This window comes from Camellia sinensis, chromosome 8 (assembly GCF_055761805.1).
Source record: "Camellia sinensis isolate YWXY chromosome 8, ASM5576180v1, whole genome shotgun sequence".
Classification (NCBI taxonomy): domain Eukaryota; kingdom Viridiplantae; phylum Streptophyta; class Magnoliopsida; order Ericales; family Theaceae; genus Camellia; species Camellia sinensis.
The window spans coordinates 170,084,472-170,111,377 of record NC_138968.1 but is presented as its reverse complement, the minus strand read 5'-3'; the positions used below and the strand labels follow the sequence as shown (position 1 = coordinate 170,111,377).

General features: G+C 37.5%; 1 protein-coding gene across 2 annotated transcripts; it reads right to left on the bottom strand.

The window, feature by feature from the left end:
* Window positions 1–18,058: 18,058 nt before the first annotated feature.
* On the bottom strand, window positions 18,059–25,568 carry LOC114322073 (E3 ubiquitin-protein ligase DA2). Of its 2 annotated transcripts, none has more exons than XM_028269340.2 (9): window positions 25,275–25,568; window positions 24,794–25,138; window positions 24,237–24,288; window positions 24,105–24,150; window positions 23,906–23,987; window positions 23,650–23,794; window positions 23,475–23,547; window positions 22,118–22,184; window positions 18,059–18,832 (listed from the first exon to the last, which is right to left on the bottom strand). In XM_028269340.2, the coding sequence occupies exons 2-9, from the start codon at window positions 24,983–24,985 to the stop codon at window positions 18,245–18,247; spliced, it is 1,245 nt and encodes a 414-aa protein (XP_028125141.2). In that variant the 5' UTR covers window positions 24,986–25,138; window positions 25,275–25,568; the 3' UTR covers window positions 18,059–18,244. The 2 variants fall into 2 exon arrangements, with proteins under 2 accessions (XP_028125141.2, XP_028125142.2); XM_028269341.2 differs by having other exon boundaries at window positions 23,475–23,544; window positions 25,275–25,539.
* Between the last annotated feature and the right edge of the window lie 1,338 nt (window positions 25,569–26,906).

Genomic DNA, 26,906 nt, shown 5'->3' with positions numbered 1-26,906 from the left:
GTATGCAAAAGGACTTTTCACACATTTATACATAAACAGTGCAGAACAGTATACACAATATTTACAATCATTCAACTAGGGACTCAACCCTACAGAACAGTACAGAAAACATTCCGTCTGTACAAAACAGCACGGTCTATACAAAACAGTAAAACAGTACAGAAGGGGGAAAAACAGACAAAACACCCCCAAGCCATAGCATGGCAACTCGGAACCTCGCAGTGAGGCACAAAGGCTGGCTTGACAAAACTGGAGTAACCCTGACGCCTCTAACTGCGGTCTGGTGCCTGAACACCTACATATATATATGAGCAGTGAGCTAAAGCCCAGTGAATAACATAAAGCGTAAAGGGGTTTAGAATGAATGTCCTTACAGTAATGAAAACAGTTCATTTCAATCAGTAATTCAGTTGCTCAGTACAGTAAACAGTCATATGTGGTACATCCATTAGCATAACAGTAACAGTAGGTCTTAAAAGACCGAACAGTAATGATGGCCATCAGTCAGTAAACAGTAGTGGTTCCACAAGGAAACCGACAGAGATCTCTGTAACAGTAACAGTAAACAGTAGGTGCTAAGGATGCCACAGTACAGTTCAGAAATAAAGGACATACATTCATTCAGAAAATAATGCCAGTTCAGTAAACAGTTCAGTTCAGTATTCAAAAGATAATCAGTTGAACATATCTTTACACAATTGTTACTCACAGAGTTCGGGCTACAGTATGCTAGAGCGTGTCTCTCCAGTCGCCAACCCTACACAGTTAACAGATTGAACACACTAAGCTACACAGTTGGGAAAACTCATAACTTAATCCCTAATTTACCTTGGTGTGTTCTACAACGATATCCTCATCAAGATGTCTTAAACTAGGCCTAAAAATGCCTAGGATGGGATGAGGATGCAAAAATGCGATCAGAAAACAGTTACAGAATTTTCAGTAAAACAGAGTCCCGCTCGAGCTCAGGTTTCCCCGCTCGAGCGGTCATGCAACAAAGGTACACGCTCGAGCGTAAATTTTCCCGCTCGAGCGTACTGTAAAGTACTGGATGGGTGAAATCCCCGCTCGACGCCCGCTCGACGCCCGCTCGAGCTTGAGACATGACTCCGCTCGAGCGCCTAATCTTCCGCTCGAGCGGACTGTAAAACAGTGCAAGATGCTGGAAGCTCGATTTTCCCGCTCGAGCGGCACTTCCCCCCCGCTCGAGCGGACGACTGAAATCTGGAAATCCCAGATTCGAGCTCCAGGTCCAAAACCAAGCTCAAAAGCATCAAAACCAATCCTCTTGGGCCCATTTTCTGGAAAACATTTGTAAACGCATAGAATAACATGAATCAAGGCTCAATTTGAGAAATCAAAGCCCAAGGGGGTTTTATTCAAACCCAATTTCAAACCATTTTTCAAGAACAATCCTCAAACATGACATGCATGATCTTAAATCCTTTTCAAAGCTTCAATGCTGTTTCAAAAGAGCTCAAACCTTCAAAGATAGGATGAACTCATGGAGTATGACCAAAAGATGGACATGCATGTGAGGCATTATGAACTACAACCTCAAAACTTCAATATATGAACATGCATGCAAAGATTGAGCTTCAATTCAACAACAATGAACCAAAACATGACTTAGTTCTACAATGAAGCATGAATCATGCAAGAATCCACTCAAAACATGAATAAGAAGACAATGGAGCTACCTTTAGTCTTGTATTTCAAGAAGGGAGCTCAAATATGCAATCACTTCAACAATTTCTTCAATTACCAAGCAATTTACAAGCACAATCAACAAGAACAATTCTCTCTCTCTCTAACCCTCCTCTCTAGGTCGGCAAAAGCAAGAAATGAGCTGAGCAAAATGTTTGATTCAAGCATACCAAGGCTCTAACATGTTATAATAAGGGCCCACTAACAATGGCAAAACGGTAATTAAGTCCAACTCTTCAATTAGCTTACTTTAATCTAATTAATCATACCTAATCAGTTTTCAGAAAATTATACCATAAAATCACATTAATTATGAGGGTCACGGAACATCAATCGGTTTCTAATTCGGCCGCCGATAAGGCCTTCAATTAGCGGTTTAAACATATAAACATGAACAGATAATCAGACATTCAAACAGATAGAATGCAATTAACTAACATATACTCAGTCAATTCAGTTTCCAATTTCAATCAGTCAGTTCAGTACTTTAATCAGTTCAATTATCAGTCAGTTATCAGTCATTATCAGTTCCGTTTAACAGTAATCGGTGGTTATCGGTAATCAATCCGTCATTAATCAGTAAACAGTATGGGGGTTGTTACAGTCTCCCCTCCTTATAAAGAGTTTAGTCCTCTAAACTCGAGTTACCTTCATTCTGGAAGAAAACAGGATTCAGTGGAAACAGTTCAGGATATCGTTTGGCCATGTCATCTTCCCTTTCCCAAGTGGCATACACGCCACCATGGTTTTGCCAGTCAACTTTCACTAACGGGATCTCTTTGTTTCTCAGTTTCTTGATCCGTCTGTTAACAATCTGTATAGGACGTTCCTCGTAAGTGTAGTCATCACTCAGCACTATACGAGTAGGCTCAATTACATGGAAGGGATCCCGGAGGTAGTCTCTCAACATCGAAATGTGGAAGACGTTATGCATATGCTCAATTTCAGGAGGGAGCGCAACTTGATACGCCACCGGATTGATTTTCTCAATAATCTCATACGGTCCGACATATCTCGGCGCTAACTTGCCTTTGACTCCAAAACGAGTCTGGCCTTTCATTGGTGTCACTTTCACAAAAACGTGATCACCCACTTCATACTCTCTGTCCCGTCTTCTGACATCTGCATAACTTTTCTGTCTACTCTGTGCAGTTTTCAGTCTTTGCTATATCAGTTTCACTTTTTCAGTTGTTTCATACACAATCTCGGGCCCAAGCAACGGCCCATCTCCAACTTCTGCTTAGCAAATCGGAGATCTACATTTTCTGCCATACAATGCCTCGAAAGGCGCCATACCAATACTCGAATGGTAGCTGTTATTGTAGGCGAATTCAGCTAAGGGCAAATGGCTTTCCCAGTCTCCCTGAAAATCAAGGACACACATTCTCAGTAAATCCTCCAGAGTTTGGATGGTCCTTTCTGATTGGCCATCTGTCTGAGGATGATAGGCACTACTCAGTCTCAGTTCAGTACCCAGTGCAGCTTGTAGGCTTTGCCAAAACCTCGATGTAAACTTCGAATCCCTGTCAGAAACAATAGACACAGGCACTCCATGCAGTCTTACAATTTCATCAATATAGATAACAGCCAATTTGTCCGCATTATAGATTGTCTTGACAGGTAAGAAGTGAGCAGATTTGGTTAGTCTATCAACAATAACCCAAATTGAATCCATACCTTTTCTGGAGCGAGGTAATCCCACAATGAAATCCATCGTGATATGCTCCCATTTCCACTCTGGTATGGGTAGGGGTTGCAATAATCCGGCAGGTCGCTGATGTTCAGCTTTGACCTGTTGGCAATGAAGACATTTGGATACAAAATCAGCAATTTCTTTCTTCATTCCCGGCCACCAGAAATTCTGTTTCAGATCTTGGTACATTTTCGTATTCCCCGGGTGGATAGAAAATCTTGAGTTGTGGCCCTCTTGCAGAACTCTTCTTTTCAGTTCAGTATCATTTGGTACGCACAGTCTTTCTTGAAATTTCAGTACATTATTCTCGAATTTGAATCCCGGTCTCTGTTTGGATTCTCTTTCCTCGATGATCTTCTTCAAGAAGTCATCCAGTTGCTGTTTCTCTTTAATCTCTTCAACCAGTGCTGGTTGAGCAGAAATAGCAGCTAAGGTTCCACCTTGTTCTCTCAAAACAATTTCAATTTCAGATTTTTCAAGGTCGCAAAGCAACTCTTTCTGTCCGGTGAGCAAACAGGCTAAGTTTCCAATCGACTTCCGGCTCAATGCATCGGCAACAGTATTGGCTTTTCCCGGATGGTACAATATCTGTAGGTCATAGTCTTTAATCAGTTCCAGCCATCTCCGCTGTCTCATATTCAGTTCTTTCTGTGTGAAGAAATACTTTAAACTCTTGTGGTCGGTGTATACTTCACATGTCACCCCGTACAGATAGTGACGCCAGATTTTTAGTGCAAATACTACTGCAGCAAGTTCCAGGTCAATGGTCGGGTAGTTCTTTTCATGTGGTCTCAACTGTCAGGAAGCATAAGCAATAACTTTCCCATTCTGCATTAAAACACATCCCAAACCCTTATGAGAAGCATCACTAAATACAGTATAACCATCCGTACCTGAAGGTAAGGTAAGAACCGGTGCAGTCACTAATCGAGTTTTCAACTCCTGAAAAGCAGATTCTCTTTGGTCAGTCCAGTCAAATGATATCCCCTTCTGAGTTAACTGAGTCAATGGTAGGGCAATTTTGGAGAAATCTTTGACGAATCTTCTGTAATATCCAGCCAATCCTAAAAAGCTTCGGACTTCAGTCACATTTGTCGGTCTAGGCCAGTTCACTACAGCTTCAATTTTCTGCGGATCAACAGAAATTCCATTTTTGCTAACAACATGCCCCAGAAACATAACATGGTCAAGCCAAAATTCACATTTAGACAGTTTAGCATACAGTTTCTGTTCTCTTAAGGTTTGTAGGGCAAGTCTCAGATGATGTTCATGTTCTTCTATACTCTTGGAGTAAATCAATATGTCATCGATAAATACTACAATGAAGTCATCAAGGTATGGTTTAAAAATTCTGTTCATGAGGTCCATAAAAGCAGCAGGGGCATTCGTGACTCCGAAAGGCATAACCAAAAATTCGTAGTGTCCATACCTCGTTCTAAAAGCAGTTTTATCAATGTCTTCCGGTTTAACCTTCAGTTGGTGATACCCTGATCTGAGATCAATCTTAGAAAACACTTGTGCACCCTGTAACTGATCAAATAAATCATCAATGCGCGGTAATGGGTATTTATTCCTTACAGTTACCTTATTCAGTTCACGATAGTCTATACACAGTCTCAGTGAGCCGTCTTTCTTCTTTACGAACAAGACAGGTGCACCCCATGGCGAAGTGCTAGGTCTGATGAACTTTTTGTCTAACAGTTCTTGCAATTGCACTTTCAGTTCTTTCAGTTCAGTTGGAGCCATTCGGTAAGGAGCTTTAGAAACTGGTTGTGTTCCGGGAATCACATCAACAGTAAATTCAATCTCCCTGTCAGTCAAATCTCCTGGAAGATTATCTGGAAAAACATCTGGAAATTCTCTGACTATAGGAATACAATTCACATCAGTTTTAACACTATCATCAGTAGACACAGTCAGTACAGAACACAGATATCCTTTACACCCCTTTCTAATTAATCTAACAGCTTTCACTGACGAAATCAAATACGGAGGAGGTACTACTCCACTCCCATTAAACACAAATTCAGGCAGACCAGGTGGACGAAAAACAACTTGCTTGGTCACACAGTCAATAGTGGCATGATATTTTTGTAACCAATCCATCCCCAATATTACATCAAAATGATCAATGTTCAATGGCAGTAAATCAATAAACAGATGCATATCCCCAACCATAATTTCACATATGGGATACATATATGCACAGGTCATAGATCCCCCTACGGGTGATGATACGGCTAGCAGATAGTTCATGGGTTCTAAGGGCCTATTCAATTTCCGTGAGAAAGCATGCGATACATAAGAATGTGTAGACCCCGAATCAATCAATACATATGCATTTTGCGTACAGATAGAGAGAATACCTGACACAACGGTCTCGGTATTCTGCACATCTCCCGGTACTAGTGCGAACACTCGGCCTTGCCTCATAGGCTCTTTCCCGGTAGCTTTAGGGTTAGGCTTTGGTGGAGCATTTGATGCTGCGCCGCTGGCTGCAGCTTTGCTACTGCCTTGAGGAGCAGAAGGGCAATCTTTAACCATGTGGCCCACCTTGCCACACCTGTAACAGGCTCCAGATAATTTGTGACAAACCCCTTTGTGCCTGTTGCCACATACAGAGCAGGGTGGAATGAACCCACTCCCTTGGCTGGGGCTAGTCATTGATCCCGTGTTCTGTTTCTTATTGGCTGGGTTGTGCTTGCCTTTCTTGAATTTGAAACCCTGCCTTTTTCCATGCCATTCAGTTGTTGGTGTTTCAGATTGTTTCACCGCTGCAATGTTCGACTCGGCCATCAATGCCCGGTCGAGAACACCCACAAAAGTCGGTAGTTTCAAAACATTTATTCGGTCAAGGATTGCAACATTAAGGCCGCCTTCAAATTTTCTGGCCTTCTTATACTCAGTATCCACCATATGCGGTGCATAACGGGCAAGCTCAGTAAATTTGGTTTCATACTCTGCAACGGACATTGTGCCCTGCTTCAGCTGTTCAAATTCAGTCACTTTTCTATCCCTGACACACTGAGGGAAATACTTTTCAAAGAAGGACTCCTTGAACTGAGCCCAAGTCATAACAGTGCTTGCATCGCGGATCAACATCCACCACCTTCTAGCTTCTTCTTGTAAGGTGAAGGTAGCTAACAGTACTTTATTCGCTTCTGAACACGGAAACACTTCAAATAGTTTCTCTGTTTCCAGAACCCAAGCTTCAGCTTTTAACGGTTCAAGGCCTCCCTGAAAGGATGGCGGTTTCATTTTACTGAACTTCTGGGTAAGAGCAATTATATCCCCATCATTCACATTCACATTAGGTTCCGGCTGAACCGGAGGAGGAGGAGGTAGGGGCTGTTGGTTCTGTTGTTGTTCCAGTCTAGCAGTTATCAGTTCTATCATTCTTTCCATTCTTTCCATTCTTGCCTCAGTAGATGAGGACTCAGGTTCATTTGCATTGTCCATTTCACTATAAGCAGTTATAGCAGTTTTAAACATAAGCAGTCATTTGTTTAACAGTTTAACACATTAGCATGTATTCGGTCATAACATAACCACACACTTATCATGCTCATGAGATGCCCTAATAACTTTTCTAGGACACCCTATAGCTCATTTGGACACGTGTGTGCGGTATAACTCGTGGTAAGTAACCTGGCTCTGATACCACTCTGTCACGACCCAAACCCGGCCCTATGGGTTTAGCACCGTAACCGGCCAGTAATCCGAGATTACCGAAGGCCTGCAGAACAGTAATACAGTAAGACAGAGTACAGGGCCTGGCGGAAGCCAATACAGTAAATAAATAGTGTCCATTGAGCTGTGACATTCTGTATGCAAAAGGACTTTTCACACATTTATACATAAACAGTGCAGAACAGTATACACAATATTTACAATCATTCAACTAGGGACTCAACCCTACAGAACAGTACAGAAAACATTCCGTCTGTACAAAACAGCACGGTCTATACAAAACAGTAAAACAGTACAGAAGGGGGAAAAACAGACAAAACACCCCCAAGCCATAGCATGGCAACTCGGAACCTCGCAGTGAGGCACAAAGGCTGGCTTGACAAAACTGGAGTAACCCTGACGCCTCTAGCTGCGGTCTGGTGCCTGAACACCTACATATATATATGAGCAGTGAGCTAAAGCCCAGTGAATAACATAAAGCGTAAAGGGGTTTAGAATGAATGTCCTTACAGTAATGAAAACAGTTCATTTCAATCAGTAATTCAGTTGCTCAGTACAGTAAACAGTCATATGTGGTACATCCATTAGCATAACAGTAACAGTAGGTCTTAAAAGACCGAACAGTAATGATGGCCATCAGTCAGTAAACAGTAGTGGTTCCACAAGGAAACCGACAGAGATCTCTGTAACAGTAACAGTAAACAGTAGGTGCTAAGGATGCCACAGTACAGTTCAGAAATAAAGGACATACATTCATTCAGAAAATAATGCCAGTTCAGTAAACAGTTCAGTTCAGTATTCAAAAGATAATCAGTTGAACATATCTTTACACAATTGTTACTCACAGAGTTCGGGCTACAGTATGCTAGAGCGTGTCTCTCCAGTCGCCAACCCTACACAGTTAACAGATTGAACACACTAAGCTACACAGTTGGGAAAACTCATAACTTAATCCCTAATTTGCCTTGGTGTGTTCTACAACGATATCCTCATCAAGATGTCTTAAACTAGGCCTAAAAATGCCTAGGATGGGATGAGGATGCAAAAATGCGATCAGAAAACAGTTACAGAATTTTCAGTAAAACAGAGTCCCGCTCGAGCTCAGGTTTCCCCGCTCGAGCGGTCATGCAACAAAGGTACACGCTCGAGCGTAAATTTTCCCGCTCGAGCGTACTGTAAAGTACTGGATGGGTGAAATCCCCGCTCGACGCCCGCTCGAGCTTGAGACATGACTCCGCTCGAGCGCCTAATCTTCCGCTCGAGCGGACTGTAAAACAGTGCAAGATGCTGGAAGCTCGATTTTCCCGCTCGAGCGGCACTTCCCCCCCGCTCGAGCGGACGACTGAAATCTGGAAATCCCAGATTCGAGCTCTAGGTCCAAAACCAAGCTCAAAAGCATCAAAACCAATCCTCTTGGGCCCATTTTCTGGAAAACATTTGTAAACGCATAGAATAACATGAATCAAGGCTCAATTTCAGAAATCAAAGCCCAAGGGGGTTTTATTCAAACCCAATTTCAAACCATTTTTCAAGAACAATCCTCAAACATGACATGCATGATCTTAAATCCTTTTCAAAGCTTCAATGCTGTTTCAAAAGAGCTCAAACCTTCAAAGATAGGATGAACTCATGGAGTATGACCAAAAGATGGACATGCATGTGAGGCATTATGAACTACAACCTCAAAACTTCAATATATGAACATGCATGCAAAGATTGAGCTTCAATTCAACAACAATGAACCAAAACATGACTTAGTTCTACAATGAAGCATGAATCATGCAAGAATCCACTCAAAACATGAATAAGAAGACAATGGAGCTACCTTTAGTCTTGTATTTCAAGAAGGGAGCTCAAATATGCAATCACTTCAACAATTTCTTCAATTACCAAGCAATTTACAAGCACAATCAACAAGAACAATTCTCTCTCTCTCTAACCCTCCTCTCTAGGTCGGCAAAAGCAAGAAATGAGCTGAGCAAAATGTTTGATTCAAGCATACCAAGGCTCTAACATGTTATAATAAGGGCCCACTAACAATGGCAAAACGGTAATTAAGTCCAACTCTTCAATTAGCTTACTTTAATCTAATTAATCATACCTAATCAGTTTTCAGAAAATTATACCATAAAATCACATTAATTATGAGGGTCACGGAACATCAATCGGTTTCTAATTCGGCCGCCGATAAGGCCTTCAATTAGCGGTTTAAACATATAAACATGAACAGATAATCAGACATTCAAACAGATAGAATGCAATTAACTAACATATACTCAGTCAATTCAGTTTCCAATTTCAATCAGTCAGTTCAGTACTTTAATCAGTTCAATTATCAGTCAGTTATCAGTCATTATCAGTTCCGTTTAACAGTAATCGGTGATTATCGGTAATCAATCCGTCATTAATCAGTAAACAGTATGGGGGTTGTTACAGAAACAATCATACTTGGGTCATCGCAGATTTTTACCTACTGGCCATAAATTCCGGAAGGATAAAGTATCATTTGATGGTAGTCGGGAAGTCAGACTCAAACCAAAATTGTTGTCTGGAACTGAGATGTTGCTACAATTAGAATCTGAGGGTATTTTAACCCAATACAATAGGGATGACCTTAAGGAGAGGCATAGGAGACAGGTAGAGAAGGAGAAAGCTGGACATCGCACCCATAGTTGGAAGAAAAAGAGTATCTTTTATGAATTGCCATATTGGGAGCACAATCTAATAAGACACAACCTCGATGTGATGCATATAGAGAAGAATGTTTGTGACAATGTGTTGTGGACAATATTAGGGGTTGCAGGAAAATCGAAGGATGGTGTTAATGCTCGGCGTGATTTACAAGATATGAATATTAGAAAACCCCTACATTTGCAGTTAAGAGGGTCGAATAAAGCCTATTTACCACCAGCACAATTCACGATGACCAAGGATGAGAAAGATTTGTTCTTGAAAGTGTTGAAGGAAGTAAGAGTTCCTGGTTTGGGAGTTAGAGTCGGATTTCACTTTAGGCAAACAACTTCCTTAAGAAACTTGAATTGGAGGAGTTAACGCCCCAAAATCACCAAACGGCGTCGGTTTAGCACGAAACTTGGCACACACGACCGCCTAGGCACGAGAGACTTGTGGGAGAAGACGGGGCTCGAATCGGGTTCCCGGTTTGGGAGTTAGAGTCGGATTTCACTTTAGGCAAACTACTTCCTTAAGAAACTTGAATTCGAGGCGTTAACGCCCCAAAATCACCAAACGGCGTCGGTTTAGCACGAAACTTGGCACACACGACCGCCTAGGCACGAGAGACTTGTGGGAGAAGACGGGGCTCGAATCGGGTTCCCGGTTTGGGAGTTAGAGTCGGATTTCACTTTAGGCAAACAACTTCCTTAAGAAACTTGAATTGGAGGAGTTAACGCCCCAAAATCACCAAACGGCGTCGGTTTAGCACGAAACTTGGCACACACGACCGCCTAGGCACGAGAGACTTGTGGGAGAAGACGGGGCTCGAATCGGGTTCCCGGTTTGGGAGTTAGAGTCGGATTTCACTTTAGGCAAACTACTTCCTTAAGAAACTTGAATTCAAGGCGTTAACGCCCCAAAATCACCAAACGGCGTCGGTTTAGCACGAAACTTGGCACACACGACCGCCTAGGCACGAGAGACTTGTGGGAGAAGACGAGGCTCGAATCGGGTTCCCGGTTTGGGAGTTAGAGTCGGATTTCACTTTAGGCAAACTACTTCCTTAAGAAACTTGAATTCGAGGCGTTAACGCCCCAAAATCACCAAACGGCGTCGGTTTAGCACGAAACTTGGCACACACGACCGCCTAGGCACGAGAGACTTGTGGGAGAAGACGGGGCTCGAATCGGGTTCCCTGTTTGGGAGTTAGAGTCGGATTTCACTTTAGGCAAACAACTTCCTTAAGAAACTTGAATTTGAGGAGTTAACGCCCCAAAATCACCAAACAGCGTCGGTTTAGCACGAAACTTGGCACACACGACCGCCTAGGCACGAGAGACTTGTGGGAGAAGACGGGGCTCGAATCGGGTTCCCGGTTTGGGAGTTAGAGTCGGATTTCACTTTAGGCAAACTACTTCTTTAAGAAACTTGAATTCGAGGCGTTAACGCCCCAAAATCACCAAACGGCGTCGGTTTAGCACGAAACTTGGCACACACGTCCGTCTAGGCACGAGAGACTTGTGGGAGAAGACGGGGCTCGAATCGGGTTCCCGGTTTGAGAGTTAGAGCCGGATTTCGGTCCAGTCAAAATTATTTACTAAACTATCTTTCTAATTATATAGTAGTCAATTTTTTTTTATATTTTTCTATAATTAAAATATTAACACATTATATGGTTTTTAATTATTTTTATCTTGTTTTTTTCAGATATTTCCTGAGTAGCAGTTGGCTTTTTCTGGAATGCGGGCATATCAAGATTATGACTAATTTTTGTTTTTGTAACCCACGAACGAATGAAGACGAAAACTTTTGATTTTGATTTTGATTTTGATTTATGTTATTTAAATTTGGGAGCAACATTATGTATGTATTATGCGACGTTATGTAGTGGCATAATTTTTATTGTTCTGAATTTTTATTTATGTATTGCTATGAATTGAACAATATTATTAATTTTCATTATTTGTCAATTTTAATTTATGTACGTATTTATATTATTCTGTAATTTTTCAATTTTTTATACTTATTTTTTATCTAATACAGGTTATTTTAATTTTTTTAATAATTTATCGGCAGGGTTTTTTTTTTTTTTTTTTTTTGAGACGGGAGAAGAACCCGTCGCAAAAACCATTAATAGGCTTTTGCGACGGTACCAACACAGTCGCAAAAGCTGGCTTATTGAATGTACAGGACACCTTTAGCGACGGTAAACCGTGCCGTCGCCAATACTTATAAGATGCCAGAGCCTTTAACGACGGTAATGTTCCCGTCTCAAAAACTCACTTTTAGCGACGGAAATTACGTGCCGTCGCGAAAAGTGATTTTTCCACCATTATTTGCGACGGGAAAAATGCCGTCGCAAAAAACTTGGCTTACCGTCGCAGAAACTAATGGCGACGGTACTTACCGTCGCGAAAGGTCTTTTGCAACCCCGTCTGTCGCGACCCCCCCTTACCGTCGCAAAAAGCCACATTACCGTTGCAAAAGACATTAGCGACGGCTTTCGGGGCATTTGCGACGGCCGTTTACCGTCGCAAAAAACAATTTTTTTTGTAGTGAGTGTAGTGTGCTGAAAGGGTAATTTGTGTAGTCAAATTAGGCCAAGCTAGGTAGAAATGAATTTGAGACTTGGACAGCATGATGGGGTGAGCTGGATCTGGGAAGGGCTTGGTGAGGGCCGAGCAATGGATTGAATTGGTCAAAGAAGTTTGATCGAACTTCCAGAAGGCCTATATTCTTTGACCTAGGTACCTCTTAATGAGTGGACAATGTCTTGTCCGAGCTATGAGGAAGGTGGTCAAGTGGACCGAGATAGAGGTTTGACCAAGCTAGGATGAAAGTCACGCAATGACAGCATGGTGGTACGCAGTGCAAGCTATGCAAGGATCTGCAATTTGCATGGCAAAGCAGTGGTGAAGAGAACAAAGATAATCCAATTGCGCGGCGGTAGACGAGCAAAGTTGTGTCATCTCACTTGGCTTGCAGTGAGGAAGGTGTCAAAGGATAAGCATTATCCTTTAGGAATGTGATTCTTAGAAGGATTCTATGAAGGAGAGTTAGGGTCCTACTAAGATTATACCATGTGGAATCTACAAAAACTCGTACCAAATCCTATTGTTAGGTATTGTGATTCTCACTCTCAAATACACAGAACTTTTGTCTTCTAAGTCTATTTGCTGACTTTAAGCATTTGAGGGATTTTCGCTACATACCTGCCGACTAGCTCACGTTTGTGTTTTCAAGTGATACGGCAACGTTCAGAGAAGCGCAAGTTTAATCAACAGAATTATACGAGTGAAGTTTATTTCGTACTCATACACGTGCAATTATTAAATCTTGGCATTTGAAATAAATCCATTAAAATTAAATAATATAAACAACTCAATTGTCACGTCAATTTGTAAACTAGTTTTTAATTCAATAATGTACAAAATTTTGTCAAGATTGTTTTTCTATGTTCAATGCATGTCTAACCATATCATATGGTAAAAATCTCAAAACACATAAATTTTGAGACACAATCGTGTGGTTGTGGTTAAAAGTAAATTAAAGAAACAAAAATTTCATGATATGGTAAAAATCTCAAAACACATAAATTTTGAGACACAATCGTGTGGTTGTGGTTAAAAGTAAATTAAAGAAACAAAAATTTCAAATATAAAAGATCCCGTGTCCACAAGATATTGATGAAAAAGAAAAAGAAAGAGAAAGCGAAGATATTCTTAACGAATTATCTAAAACTAGTTAACAAAATTAAAAATACTGATTGCTTATAAAAAAATATAGCAACTATTTTGAAACACTAATTAACAAAAGTTTATATATATATATATATATATATGTACGAGGATATCATTATTAATTTAGTAGGTCCAAATCAATAGATTTGCATGATAAAATGATAATGTGATTTGACCACAATCACTTTGATCATTCATTTTACATTCTTTGTATGATAATTCATTCATACCAAAATTGAAATATCAATGTGTACCTTCGCTTTCTTGAGCCAATGTGGCATCAAAATTCCAACAAGAGATGTGATATTTGTAGCTATGACTATGAGATTGGAAATTAAACATAAAAAAATTAAAACTAAATTACTGTACTAGTATAATAGTACATATATAGTTGTTCAACCACCATTTGAATTTGAATCCGATTCATCTAACTAAAACCAATTTAGTTAAAAAACCATACATTTTTTGGTTTGTTATTTAAATATGTTTTGAGTATTTTTTTATTTTATTTTTTTTACTTTGTTATGATATATTGAATATTTTCAGTGACCACAAGTTGTGACTAAGGCGTATGGACCACATAGGCTTTGAATGCGAGGAGGTTGGAAATAACTCTCTATGAATCAGATTCAGAGAAGAAAAAAAAAAAAAAAAAAAATCTTTTTGGAAGATTCTATTTACACCTAAAAAATTATTAAATACTCTCAATTTCTAAATACACGTTTAATTATTTAAAATTTTATTTTTTTCTTATTACACCCTATTATTTTTTTCCAAATTACCCTCAAGATAAACCCAAATAATAAATAATAAATAATAAACAAACTAAAAAAGCTAAATTATTTCAAATCTTTTCCATACATAAAATAATTCTCAAATATAGACAAAAAAAAAAAAAAAAAAACAAACAAACTTATAAGCACATAATCATTATAAATATAAAAAAAAACCAAACTCAAAACTTTCGATAATTTTTAGTAACTTATAAGCACATAAGCATTATAATTCAATTTAAACAATTTGATCTTCCATTTCAATTTAATCATTCTATATACATATCAAGAGATTAACAAATGTCTCAAAATTATTAATTTTAATCTCTAATTTGAATGAAAAGATAAAATTGAAACCCAACTTAAAGTGTAGAGGCCAAATTATTCAATTTAAAATAATAAAAACAAACAAAATTTACATCATATTATAAGGTTTAAAAATGTAATCTACCAAAAAATTTCATATTGCAGTGCACACGTTAAGAAACTTTATTTTTTAAGTAATGCAAGTCATCTTAACAGAAATGTTCTAGACCACTAATCCAAGAGCTATAATGGCTCTAATATTGGTGTGAGTCCCACATGATGGGATGTTTTGGTCATGTATCTTCCTCTTTTTTTTTATTATTATTATTATTATTTTCCAACGCATTAGAGCTGTTAGTGCTCAAAATTAGTGGTACTAAAAATTTAGTCATCTTAAAGAAGGACCTTCAATGAATATGATCACCTTTTTAAAAGTGACAATTTACCTATAAGTAAACTGGGATGGCATCTCATCAGTAACAGAGGTGGTCTATGGTGTGAGTTTCTGAAAAAGAAAAATTTAAAGCAAACTTCCTTCCATGACTGGAAAAAAGGGAAAAATGCTTCTCATGTCTGGAACAGCATTTTGAATACCAGGCCTTTTTTGAGGAAAACTGTTAAATGGAAAGTGGGTGATGGGCAATCTGCCAATTTTTGGAAGGATTGGTGGTGTGGAATTGGCTCCTTTGAGGCTTCTGCCTTGGGGACTAATCCTGGACTAATCCTCCCTCCCAGAGCACTTTCTCAGATTGTGCTAATGTGAGAGAGTTGCTGGGAGAGGATGGTAACTGGGATGAACCTCTTGCAAATTCCATGTATCCACCTCACTTGTCTACTACTATCTTGCACACTGCCACACCAAAAAACCTGAACAGGTATCTCCCTTTGTGGAAGGGGACTTCAGATGGGATTTTCTCTGTCTCTGCTGCTTATGAGGCTATGTTGAATACCAATAATAATGAACAGGACTGGAACTGGTTGTGGAAACTCAGAATACCTCACAAACTTAAAAGTTTCTTGTGGATTGTGAAGCATGAAAAACTTCTCACTAACCACATGAGACTAAAAAGAACTTTAACTCAGGATGCTAAATGCCCCAGCTGTGCTAAGACTGAAGACATTCAGCATCTGTTTAGAGACTGTTTTAAGGCTAAAGAAGTTTGGTTTGCTTTGTTCAACAGACAGTGGTATTGTGATATGAGAAGGAAAAGTTGGAGGGAATGGCTCATGAGTAATGTGAAAAATAAAAGGGGATTTGGTCATAGCCCTGTCACTATCTAATTTCTCTTTCAAAATGACAAGAATTATATAAGTACTTTCAAAACCCCCTGATATTTTAAAACTTGTTTCTTTTACTATATTACCCTCATATCTATCAGCTCTCCTATTAAGACATTTTCACTATGTATTTCAGAATAAAATTTTACTCTGTATGAAAGTAAAATTTTACTCTGAATGAAAGTAAAATTTTACACTCTGAAACTAAAAGTAAAATTTTACTCTGTATAAAAATAAAATTTTACTCTGAAAAATAAGTAAACTGTAAGACTCTGAAGCTAAAAGTAAAATTTTACTCTGTATAAAAGTAAAATTTTACTCTGGTTCTATCAAATGAAAAAAACAGAGCAATAGAACCAGAGTAAAATTTTACTCTAGTTCTATCAAATGAAATTTGATGTTTACTCTGAAAAATCGATGGAACTTTGAGCTTTGAGCTTTGAATCAGGCCTATAATCCTTGAATCAATCGATGTTTACTTTGAAAAATATTGAATCATGCCTATAATCCTTGAATCAGGCCTATAATCTGAAAATTTTAGAGAAATCTCAATTTTTCATACCCCGATTCTTCAGATTTTTCAGATTTTTCAGATTTTTCAGATTTTTAAAACTTTGAGCTTTCAAAAATCTATATATTCGAATTCAAATCTCAAAACACACAAACACACACATATATATATATATATATATATTACAGATCGGAATATGTAGATATATATATATATTCGAATTCAAATCTCAAAACACATATATTCGAATTTAAATCTCAAAACACACAAACACACACATATATAGATATATATATATATATATATATGTATCAGCGCGATTTGCAAGTTTTCTACAGCTCCGGCCATGGAGGAAGCTAGGATTAGAAGAGAGAGACGAGATAGAAGATAAACAGTTGAAGGAGGAGAGTTGAGAAGATGCAGAGAGAGATCGTCGGAGCTTAGGAATGACACAGCTCCGGCCATGGAGGAAGCTAGGGTTAGAAGTGAGAGACGAGAGAGAAGATAAATTTTATATCTGGATTGTGTATATGTGAGGGTATAATAATCTGATAAAATATTTAAATAATAAATTTTGTCCTTTATGCAAGATTTTATAATTATGAGGGGGTTTAGAAAGTATAATTTTTTTCTTAGTCCTTCTAACAATGAAAGGAAGGGAAAGGGGGTTTATAGCCAAATTTTCCAAAATAAAACTCATTTTAATGCAGACCTCTCTTGGTATCTAGTTTTTATTGTAGCTTTGTGGAAAATCTCAAAAAACAGGAATTTGTTTGTGTTTGAACAAAAAACCACTGCTTACCAAGAAACTGTCAATTTCATATTAGCTTACTCTACAAAAATACATCTAGCTTTCCTCAATTCTGTTCCTGTTTCTAGACCAGCTTACCAACTTGTCACTTGGAATTACTCACCTGCAGGAAAACTAAAGCTCAACACTGATGGAAGTAGGACTACAGGAGGAGGTGGAGGCTTTGAAGGTCTGATTAGGGATGAAAGAGGAGCATGGGTCTGTGGCTATTATGGCAGACTTCAACCAAGGACCAGCCTGGAAGCAGAGCTCTAGGCAGTGTACAAGGGACTGACAGTAATCCTACAACAAGGGTTAAATGATGTGATTATTGAGACGGATGCAACCCAAGTTGTGCACCTGATGGAAGAAGACATAGCTGCAAACTGCCCTTTCAAGAGCCTTGTGGAGGATGCCAAAATTTTGCCCAGAGGCTGCAACTGCACGGTACAACATGTTTGGAAAGAAGGTAACCTATGTGCTAACGCTCTTGCCAAACTTGGAGCAACCCAACCAGAGGATATGCTGGTGGTGCATGTTAGGTCATTCTATGGAACGGGCTTAGTCCCTTGTCTTTTTATCTCCGATGTAACCAAAAAAAAAAAGACAATTTACCTATAAGTGGGGAAATTACCTTGACACCCCCCTGACTCCTCAATTTGCAGGCCCACGTAAAAAATGGAGGCAGGATGGAATACTACAAACCCGCACCAACCTGTCCCATTGCCATTCCTACCAGTGAGTGTCGGAACAGAGGTAGTTCAATCCACAATTGGGTCATCATCAGGTGAACTCATGTTATTTCACACGGAAGGACTTGCTGTAGCAACAAAAATCATAGCAACCTGTATCCTATGCAAGCTTTCATCCATGTCATGTTTGTGCTTGAGAAACTCGTGACCATTAAATGATTTCATTTTCTTAACCTAATGAATGGGGCAGCCACACTGCAAGAATTTGAATCCTTTCCAAAGGCACAAACAAGTACCTTTCACTCACTAAAAATCATGTTGTCATTTTACATCTGTATATGGAGAGAGAGAGAGAGAGAGAGAGAGAGAGTTTAGTACCTTCACCTTATAACTACTGCCATGTAAGTCCTGGCATGCTGGTCCTGGCCTGGGCATCAGCTAACGAAACTGCCATTGCCAACATCATCTGCTCCTCAAAACTATCCGGAACAATGGATCCTCCAACTGTTTGGAAACCACCCTCAATTTCATGTTGTGTTGGCAATGCAGAATCTCTACCAGCATCTTCTGCTGCATCAGAACTTGCACGACTCGTTCCAACTTCAGCCGCCTCAGACTCATGATCTACCCCCCATTCTCCGTCATCCCTGTTCATTGCCAGCCCGAGCTCAGGCGAATCCTCAGCAGAGTTCCCTGAAGGATGATACATGTCCGTCACTTGCTCCCCTCTATTGGAAAACCTGCTATACCCAGGAATCATGTTGAATGTTGACGTGTTTCCATCGTGGTTGCTGGAGGATCCTCCACCTGTTTGCTGACGCTCGGCTAAGGCAGCAATTGCACAAGCAAGGCCTCCGGATGGTGATGAAGATGATTCGGCCACAGGGGGCATGGCTGGAGAGACATGCTGGTCTTCTGTCAAGTACTGCTCAGATGGAACAGAATCACCATAAGTTGGATTCCGTTGTCTGCCATTCTCCTGTCATCATTATGCCAAGTGCAGGTTACTCAGAAAAATGAAACAGGATATAACTATTGGACAGATTTTCTAACCTGGACAATAGGTAGAAGCGAGATCAATTTGGAAATAATACAAACAGTAAGGAGCATGTAACAAGCTAAATTGTTTGGGTTTAGTGTTTTGGCAGTACTAATGCTTTCAAAAGCTTCATCAAGATCAATCATTTGTCATAATCTCTTAAAATCCTACAGTTTTGAGACAAATGGAGACGGGAATGATCATTCCCTAGGATTTCTAGCCTCATATCTCAGAGTCTTAAATGAATATTTTAAACAATGAGAGAGACTAACATATACACTGGAACAAAAAAAAAAAAAGTCTCAGCAAAAATCCTTGTTTTTTCCTTCATTACTGCCCAGAAGAGAAACACAGAAACAGGGAAGGAGACTTTGGAAGGGGCTAGTGGAGCTCCCGAACCATGACCCCTTGATAATAGTTGGCCCCCTATGCTCTGAGGCTGCACTGACCAGAAATGAAAGCATCATGATTCATGACATATGTAGCACAAAATGCGATTATGAGAACTGCAAATACAGATTTCCAATTTAATTGATAAATGGTACCATCCAATATTAAACGACTGCCCAATAAAAAAATGATTTCCTCCTCAACTGCAAATATATATATAAAAACCTAACAAAGGAACATGACAACTGGGTGGCCTTCAGGCTTCATGTAAAGGTAACATTTCTCATAACAATAGTATCTATGACGCACGGATACTCCAAAAATGTTGCCGTACAAGTACCGGGTACTTACCGGGTGCAGGTACGCGTAATGTGTACGCCACACATGGTTTGGTGAAGTTGGGTACGCAGTTATGAAGCATAAGTACTTCGAAAAACATGTCGTACCCGTACCGGGTACTTACCGGCATATAATATCTCGTATGGTACTTCTGCATACGTATCAGGTACATGAAACACGTACCCACATTTTTTCTTCTTAATTTTTGGCGTACCCAGACATACCTAATATATACCCAAGCCGTAACGTACCTCAGTTGAAACAATATTCTCTTCTATTACAGAGATAAAACTCTTTTCACTAGGTTTTTTTTTTTTTTTTTAGTTTTATACTTAGCATGATTTTAAAATTAAACTATGGTTTGAAAGTAATTCAATATATTGACATTTAATTTTGATTTATACCTTTACTTTTGGCATTATATGTTAATTATAGGTTGGATCTTAACAAATTAAACCATTTAATTAATTTTTTCATTACTCTAAATTAAAAATAAATATTTTTTTACAAGAATACCAAGCCGTATCCGTACTCTAGTTTTTTTGAATTTTACCGTGTCGACATACCAGTATCATACCAGTATCAGTATTCGTACCCGTGCTTCATAGACAGAGGCGGTGGGTACTCCATGAGTACGTTTTAGGGTATGACTGGGTAGAAAGCAAGATTTTCAGCAATTTTAAGGGTACAGGTGCTGATTCTCTCCTTCAAAGAACACATTTCGGTGAGTTTCTCTTCAATTCTTCATCCTCTTCTTCTTCAATTCTTCTTCCTTTCTTTCATTTTTTTTTTCTTTTCTTTCTCCTTCGTAGCAAACAACCAGATCTGTCCATTAGCCTCTCTCTTCTGTGTCGCCTCTTACTTAGGTAAGTCGTCTCTCTATCTCTCTCTCAAAGACCTCTCGCCCTCATCTCTCACTTCTCGCCTCTCTCTTCTCTGTCACCTCTCACTCTTGCTTCTCTCGCTTTCTCTTCTCTCGCTTCTCTCTTCTCTATTTTTTTTTCTTCAATCTCATTATAATTTTTTTTGTTTTTTCTTCAATCTCATTATAATTTTTTTTGAAGATGGAAAAAAGTCAAAGATAAGAATTAAATAATGAAGATGTGGGCTGCGGAGTGCTTTACTTTTTGTGTAGTGTTTACTTGTAATGATGAATTATTAAGTTTTGTGTAGTGCTGAGTGCTTTACCTTTTGTGTAGTGCTGAGTGATTTAGTTCAAGTTGAGATGAATGGGATAAGGTTACTGTTGGGTGGAGTCATGAAAAATAAATTATTATTTTTTTTTAGTAATGTTATATATTTTTATTCAATATTTTTGAAAAATTATATACTAAAAAATTCACAAATTATTTTGTTAATGGTTATATTATAGGAATATGAGTTCATCAGAAAGCATAGATTCACTAATTATTTTGTTAATAGTTATGCTGAAGAATAATTTATTTTTTGGTTGTGTAATTTTTCTTTTTAATTATGATATTAAATTTTGATTTGTATGTAGGATGTTTAGTGATAAATTTAAAAAATAAAATAAAAAATTTGGCATACCCCAACCGTATCCTAACCCTACTTTTTTTAGAATTCGCCGTACCAGCAGAACTATATTGTACTCGTACCAGTATCTGTACCCACACCTGTGCTTCATAGAATAGTATCCACAATCTAGAAACACCTTTCATAATTGGTGGGGTTTGGTCCTAGTGACTGTTAGTAACCTACGTTACACGGACTCTTCTTTTTTGGGAGGTACCCGTGTTGACACGACACAATACAACACAGGTACGGGTGTGAGACATGGCAGGGATACGGCTCTGCACAAATGGATATGGGAGAAGAAACAAAAGAGACGAGAGTAAGGAGAGAACTTGTGGCCGACTTCAAAAGGGCAAGACTTCGATCCCCCTGCTTGCGTCCTTCGACTTTGTCTTCGTGGACTTCAACTTCGTCTAGCTCCCTTTAACTTCAACTTCGTCTTCGTCTTTGTCTTCAACGAGCATGACTGTAAGCCCCTCTCTCTCTCTCTCTCTCTCTCTCTCTCTCTCATTCTTTATTTATTATATTTCATCTCTCTATTTTATTCTTTTTATAAAAAAAAAAAATTTAAAAAAAAATTGGGTTGAACAAGATAAGTAAAATTTTGGGCCTACTAAACTTTGGGCCTATTAAAATTTTGGTCAATAAATCTTTTAATACCATGGGCTGTTATGTAGCTAATTTATATGTTTGGTCCATAAATTGTATATAAAAAAATTATTGGGTCAACTTTTTAACTCATGTTTATAAAAAATATATATTTAAGAAATAATTATGTGACGTACCCCCGTATCCATATCCAAATTTGAATCCGTATCCATGTATCCTTTATTTTTAATTTTGAGGTGTCTAATAACCCTTAGATGCGCACCCGCACCCGCACCCGAGTCCATGTAACGTAATTAGTAACTACACACATTGGCTTGTAGCCAGATGCTTAATTAATCAATTTAGAACATGTACCTGAATGGACAACCAGATGGCTTCCATAACCATTATATCCTCAAGGTCCAGATCAAAGTCATCATCCCTGCAATCAGCACCAGAATCAAAGGAATGAATTGCATTTGTTGTATTCAATTGCATTTGTCAAACAAGACAGAAGTTAAAACCATCTTTATAGAAAAGCTAAGCTGCACCCTCAAATTAGGCACATCCAAAATTTAGCAGCTGAAAGAAATATGTCACCGTGTGCATGTACTTGGAACAACACATCAAGAAAATCAAATAAAAAACATCTTTCCTCCTTATGGAGAGATAGATGAACAATAATTCATTTCATTCACTCACAGCAAAAGAAATGAAAATACTGTAAGCCCTATGTGCGTTGTCTCAGGTATATCACACAAGCAATGTTGCATAAGCTGTCAGATAAAGCACTTATATCTCAATGCCAGAATTCCAGCCTTATCATTTTCTTACTTGAAAAATTGGATCTTCAAATATAATTAACGCCAAACAACTATTAAGAAGGGAAAGAGAGGATAGAGAGAGAAAACACAATGGCTACAACCTTAATCTCAAAATGGCCATAACCTACTCAATATCTCATTAATTCAAATCTAAATAAACATATTACATAATGGTCTATTTATAAGCAATCAAGAAACCTTAAAAGTTACCAAAATAAAACAAATTCCAAAATATAACCTATTGTCAAAATTAATTATTAACCCTTATTTCTTTAACCAATTCCTTCTTGTTCCCCATCAATAATACTTCTGCTGCATCCTTAGAATAGATCTCAGTAGTAAATATAGCATTCTTCCATTCAGTTAGAAATTTGTTTATTATGCATGAATCATGAGTTTGTAAGAAATTCATGCAAAACAATACAAGGTGATCTTTCAGCCAGTCAAAAGCATGCCCCCAATGCCATAAGCCACAGGTTTAATAATTTGACCTAAAGCCACAACCAATTATTTGTGATAAGACTTCTCCCACCATGTTTAAGACATTCATGCCCTTCATTCCTTCCAACATTCAAATATAAGTAAAATAGTTTAGCTCATTAGCCCAAAAAAAGCCAACTTTCTGACTAAAACATCTCCCCGACATATCCAACCCACATAAGCTCACCAAATAACCAACAAACTCATCAAATGGCTCATAAAAATAAATGAAGCTCTGGTGCAACATTAGTTTTGGGACTTCTATTTTTCAAAAAAAAAATGTGACTCCTAAAAAGCATTTTGAACAACATTCAGATATATAATGTACAAGAAAATAGAACAATAGATAACAAATCATAAAATTCAGAAGATGGGAGCCAATTTTGTATGCCAAAGACACAAAACAGTATGTAACAAAAAAATTATACCTGTTCTGCCTAAGGCGTACAGATTGTCTTCTCGATGGAAAAGGTTCTTGTGAAGAAACAATTTCGTCACCTTCTATAGCAGACATAAAAGATGTGCAGGGAAAAATAGAAAGGTACATAAGAATCAGAGGAACAAAAAAAATAAATTCCACACGAAACCATCAAATAAAAATACCTGCAACTGTGGTATCCTCAACCTCTCCTGGTGCCATATTTCTACTTGAAGAACTTATCTCTTGTCTTCTCTGCATTCTCTCTTCTTCATCTTGGAGTTCTTGCCGGCGCATCCTTATTTTCGCTTCTATAACCCGTTGTTCTTCCTAAACACATTAGTGGCACAAATTTGCAAAATTCACATTCCGAACATTGCCAAAAGTTCCCTTATTATAATGAAATAAAAGGAAACTAATACAATGTAAAGAAAATCTTACAATTTGCTCCTTCCCTTTTTCCTCCTTTGTTTTCACCCCACGATACTCCACAGCATAATTTAAGGTTTTACAGAACGGACACCTTGTCTAGTTAAGGAATACAGACACAGAACATGAAATTTGCAAAGGGAAAGTTAAAACAAAGTAGATGAAATTGTCAGATAAAAGGTAGAAATATTGTTCACAGATTCAAGGATACTGTGTAGGACGAGTTGAATTTGGGGTCTTCATCTGCAGAAAACATTCTATTGCAAAAAAAACAAATCAAGAAGTCTCCAAATTAAGGACTACACTAACCATACAACTTATGAGAGATGTGCACAGCAAATACCTGTACAAATGCCTTTCATGCAACATCTTGAGCGATTAAGACTTGGATAATACTGAGAGGTTTCAAACCACATGAAGAAAAGGGTACAGTTATAAACTTCAATAGAACCAAGAATACAACCAAATATAAAATTTTATATAGAATTCAATTCAAGCCCTGTTCCAACAGGTTGCTGAGAAACCAAATATTACACTTTATATGGTCTCAGTTCCTAATTAGATCAATCAATTCTCTAACATATTGCAATATCGTTAAAATATCGAACTAAAATAATCTGAAGGGCACCAAAAAAAACCCAGCTTTCTTCATGCACTGAACAATTAACCGGAATTAACGAAAACTCAAAAAGTCGTAAAATACTTTAAATAAAACAACTCAACCACGTAGTGCAGGATAATTTAGCTGTGTCAACCAAATGAATTGTATTCTCTTCATCAAATTGCATTTTTCCTTTCCTCAATTTTCTCATACACCAAACAGAGACCAAATATAAATCATTCAAAAAAAAAGAAAAAAAAAGAAGAGAAAAATAATAATAATAGAAATGAAAGACGGACCAAAAAGCAAATAGGGCATTCTTCAAGATCAAAAGCGCAATCTTCATCACCAGGAAAGCAAGGAGCGAGCTTAGAGTCAAGTATGAGCTTCTTAAGCTTTTTATGATCCACATCCTTGTGCTGGTACAACCCCTGTGGCCTAGTAAACTTCTCGTCTACCACTTGTCTCCTCCGCCCCAACTTATTCCCCATCGAATTATTAAAAACCCAAATCGATCACATCAACAACAACTAATATACACAATTATTCAATCTCAAAAACCCTAATTTTCACAAAAACCACAAAACAAGTCATCATCACTTCCAAAAAGCAAAAAATGGCTGCGGAAACACAATCGTAACATCCTGCAACCAAATTAAACAAGAGAATACAATGAATAATTCCGAACAATCAATGAAGAATACTTCAAAACTCGAGCGCAATTTGAAGATGGAATCGATGAATAAAGCAGAGAAAGAATTGAGATTTGAAAGGGCAAACCTTTTGACTTCTTTGGAAAGAGAGCGAGAGAGAGAGAGAGAGATTTGGAGAGAAGAAGAGGGAACACAATCACAACTTTTATTTTCGCTCTTTGATATATGTATGTATATTTGTCTGTGTATGGTTGTGTTTTGTTTTTGTTTTTGTTTTTGTTTTAGTCGGTGTATCTGTTTTCTTTCGGCCTCTGTGACAGAATCGGAGGGAGAGAGAGAGAGAGAGAGAGAATGAATGAATGATCCAAGAAAGCAAGGCAATGCTGGAACGCAAAGAAGAGTAGTAGAACCGGAAAGTATCAAAATGACGATTGCATTTTCCACGCGCTTCTTAGAGCACGTGTTCCGGTTTGTGAAAAAAATTAGTAATATCAATTTTGTACAGTAATGTTAATTATTTCATTAATTGATAAAAATAAATAAAATACGATATTAAATATTTTTAACTTTCGACTTATTGATTTGATTCAATTATTCTATAAAATCGAGAATATTATTAATATTTTTCAATTTTAAAATTGATAATATTATCAAGTTTTTTTTAATAATTTTGGGCATTAATATTCTATCATCATACTCTTTTATTTTAATTTTGTATCAAAAAAATTCATTCGTGTTTTTTTGTATTTTTTAGTATTATTTATAGACACAACTTTTTAGTTTTTTTTTTTTTTTTGCAAAAATGAAAGTTTTGTGTCTATAAAGGAGCATGATGACAGAATATTGATGTGCAAAATTATAAATAAAAAAATTTTAAAAATAAAAAAAAAAATTTGATAATGTTCTCAGTTTTAAAACTGAAAAAAATGATAATATTCTCAATTTTATTGGATAATTGAATCAAACTAATAAGTAGAAAAGCAAAAACATTTGATATGCTGGATATAAGTGCACCTATTTAGATAAGCGCACTTATTTGGATCACATCACCTCTCTACTTTTCTGCATATCTTTTTGTAAAAAGTCAAAAAATATACTTTTTCCAAATAACGCCATCATCAGCGAAACAATTATCTTGAGGGAAAATGTTCCGTAGCTCGAGAAAATGAGGCTCAAATGGCACGAATGGTACGAAAAATATTATCTTACCGGTAAGAGAATCAAAAAACATCCTAAAACGACGTCGTTTTGGGATTTCGAGCCACTTGAGCCACGGAAAATTCGAGCTACGAATCAGAACCGTATCTTGAGCATTACTATACAAAATTGATAATGTTTTTAATTTTAAAAATTGAAAAAAAAAACTGATAATATTCTTAATTTTATTAAATATGACTTATTAGTTCAAAAAATCTTAAATAAAATATGAGTTACCATAACATTTATAAATAGAATTTTTAAATAATTAACTCTATTTTTTATACTCTTTGTTAGTTTTGATTTGGACTCATATCGATGATTTAAATTACCTATCTCATAAGTTTTATAATAAAAGTCATCTATACAAAAAATAAATTCCATCGAAAAATTATAAACTTAAGAAAAAATCGTATTTTTGTTTTATAAAATAAACTATAAATGTTATTATAAATTAAACCATCTATTTTATAAACAAAATATTTTTTGTTTTTGCATTTATAATTTTTTGATAAAACTTATTTTTTATATAGATGACATTTATTACAAAATTTACGAAATA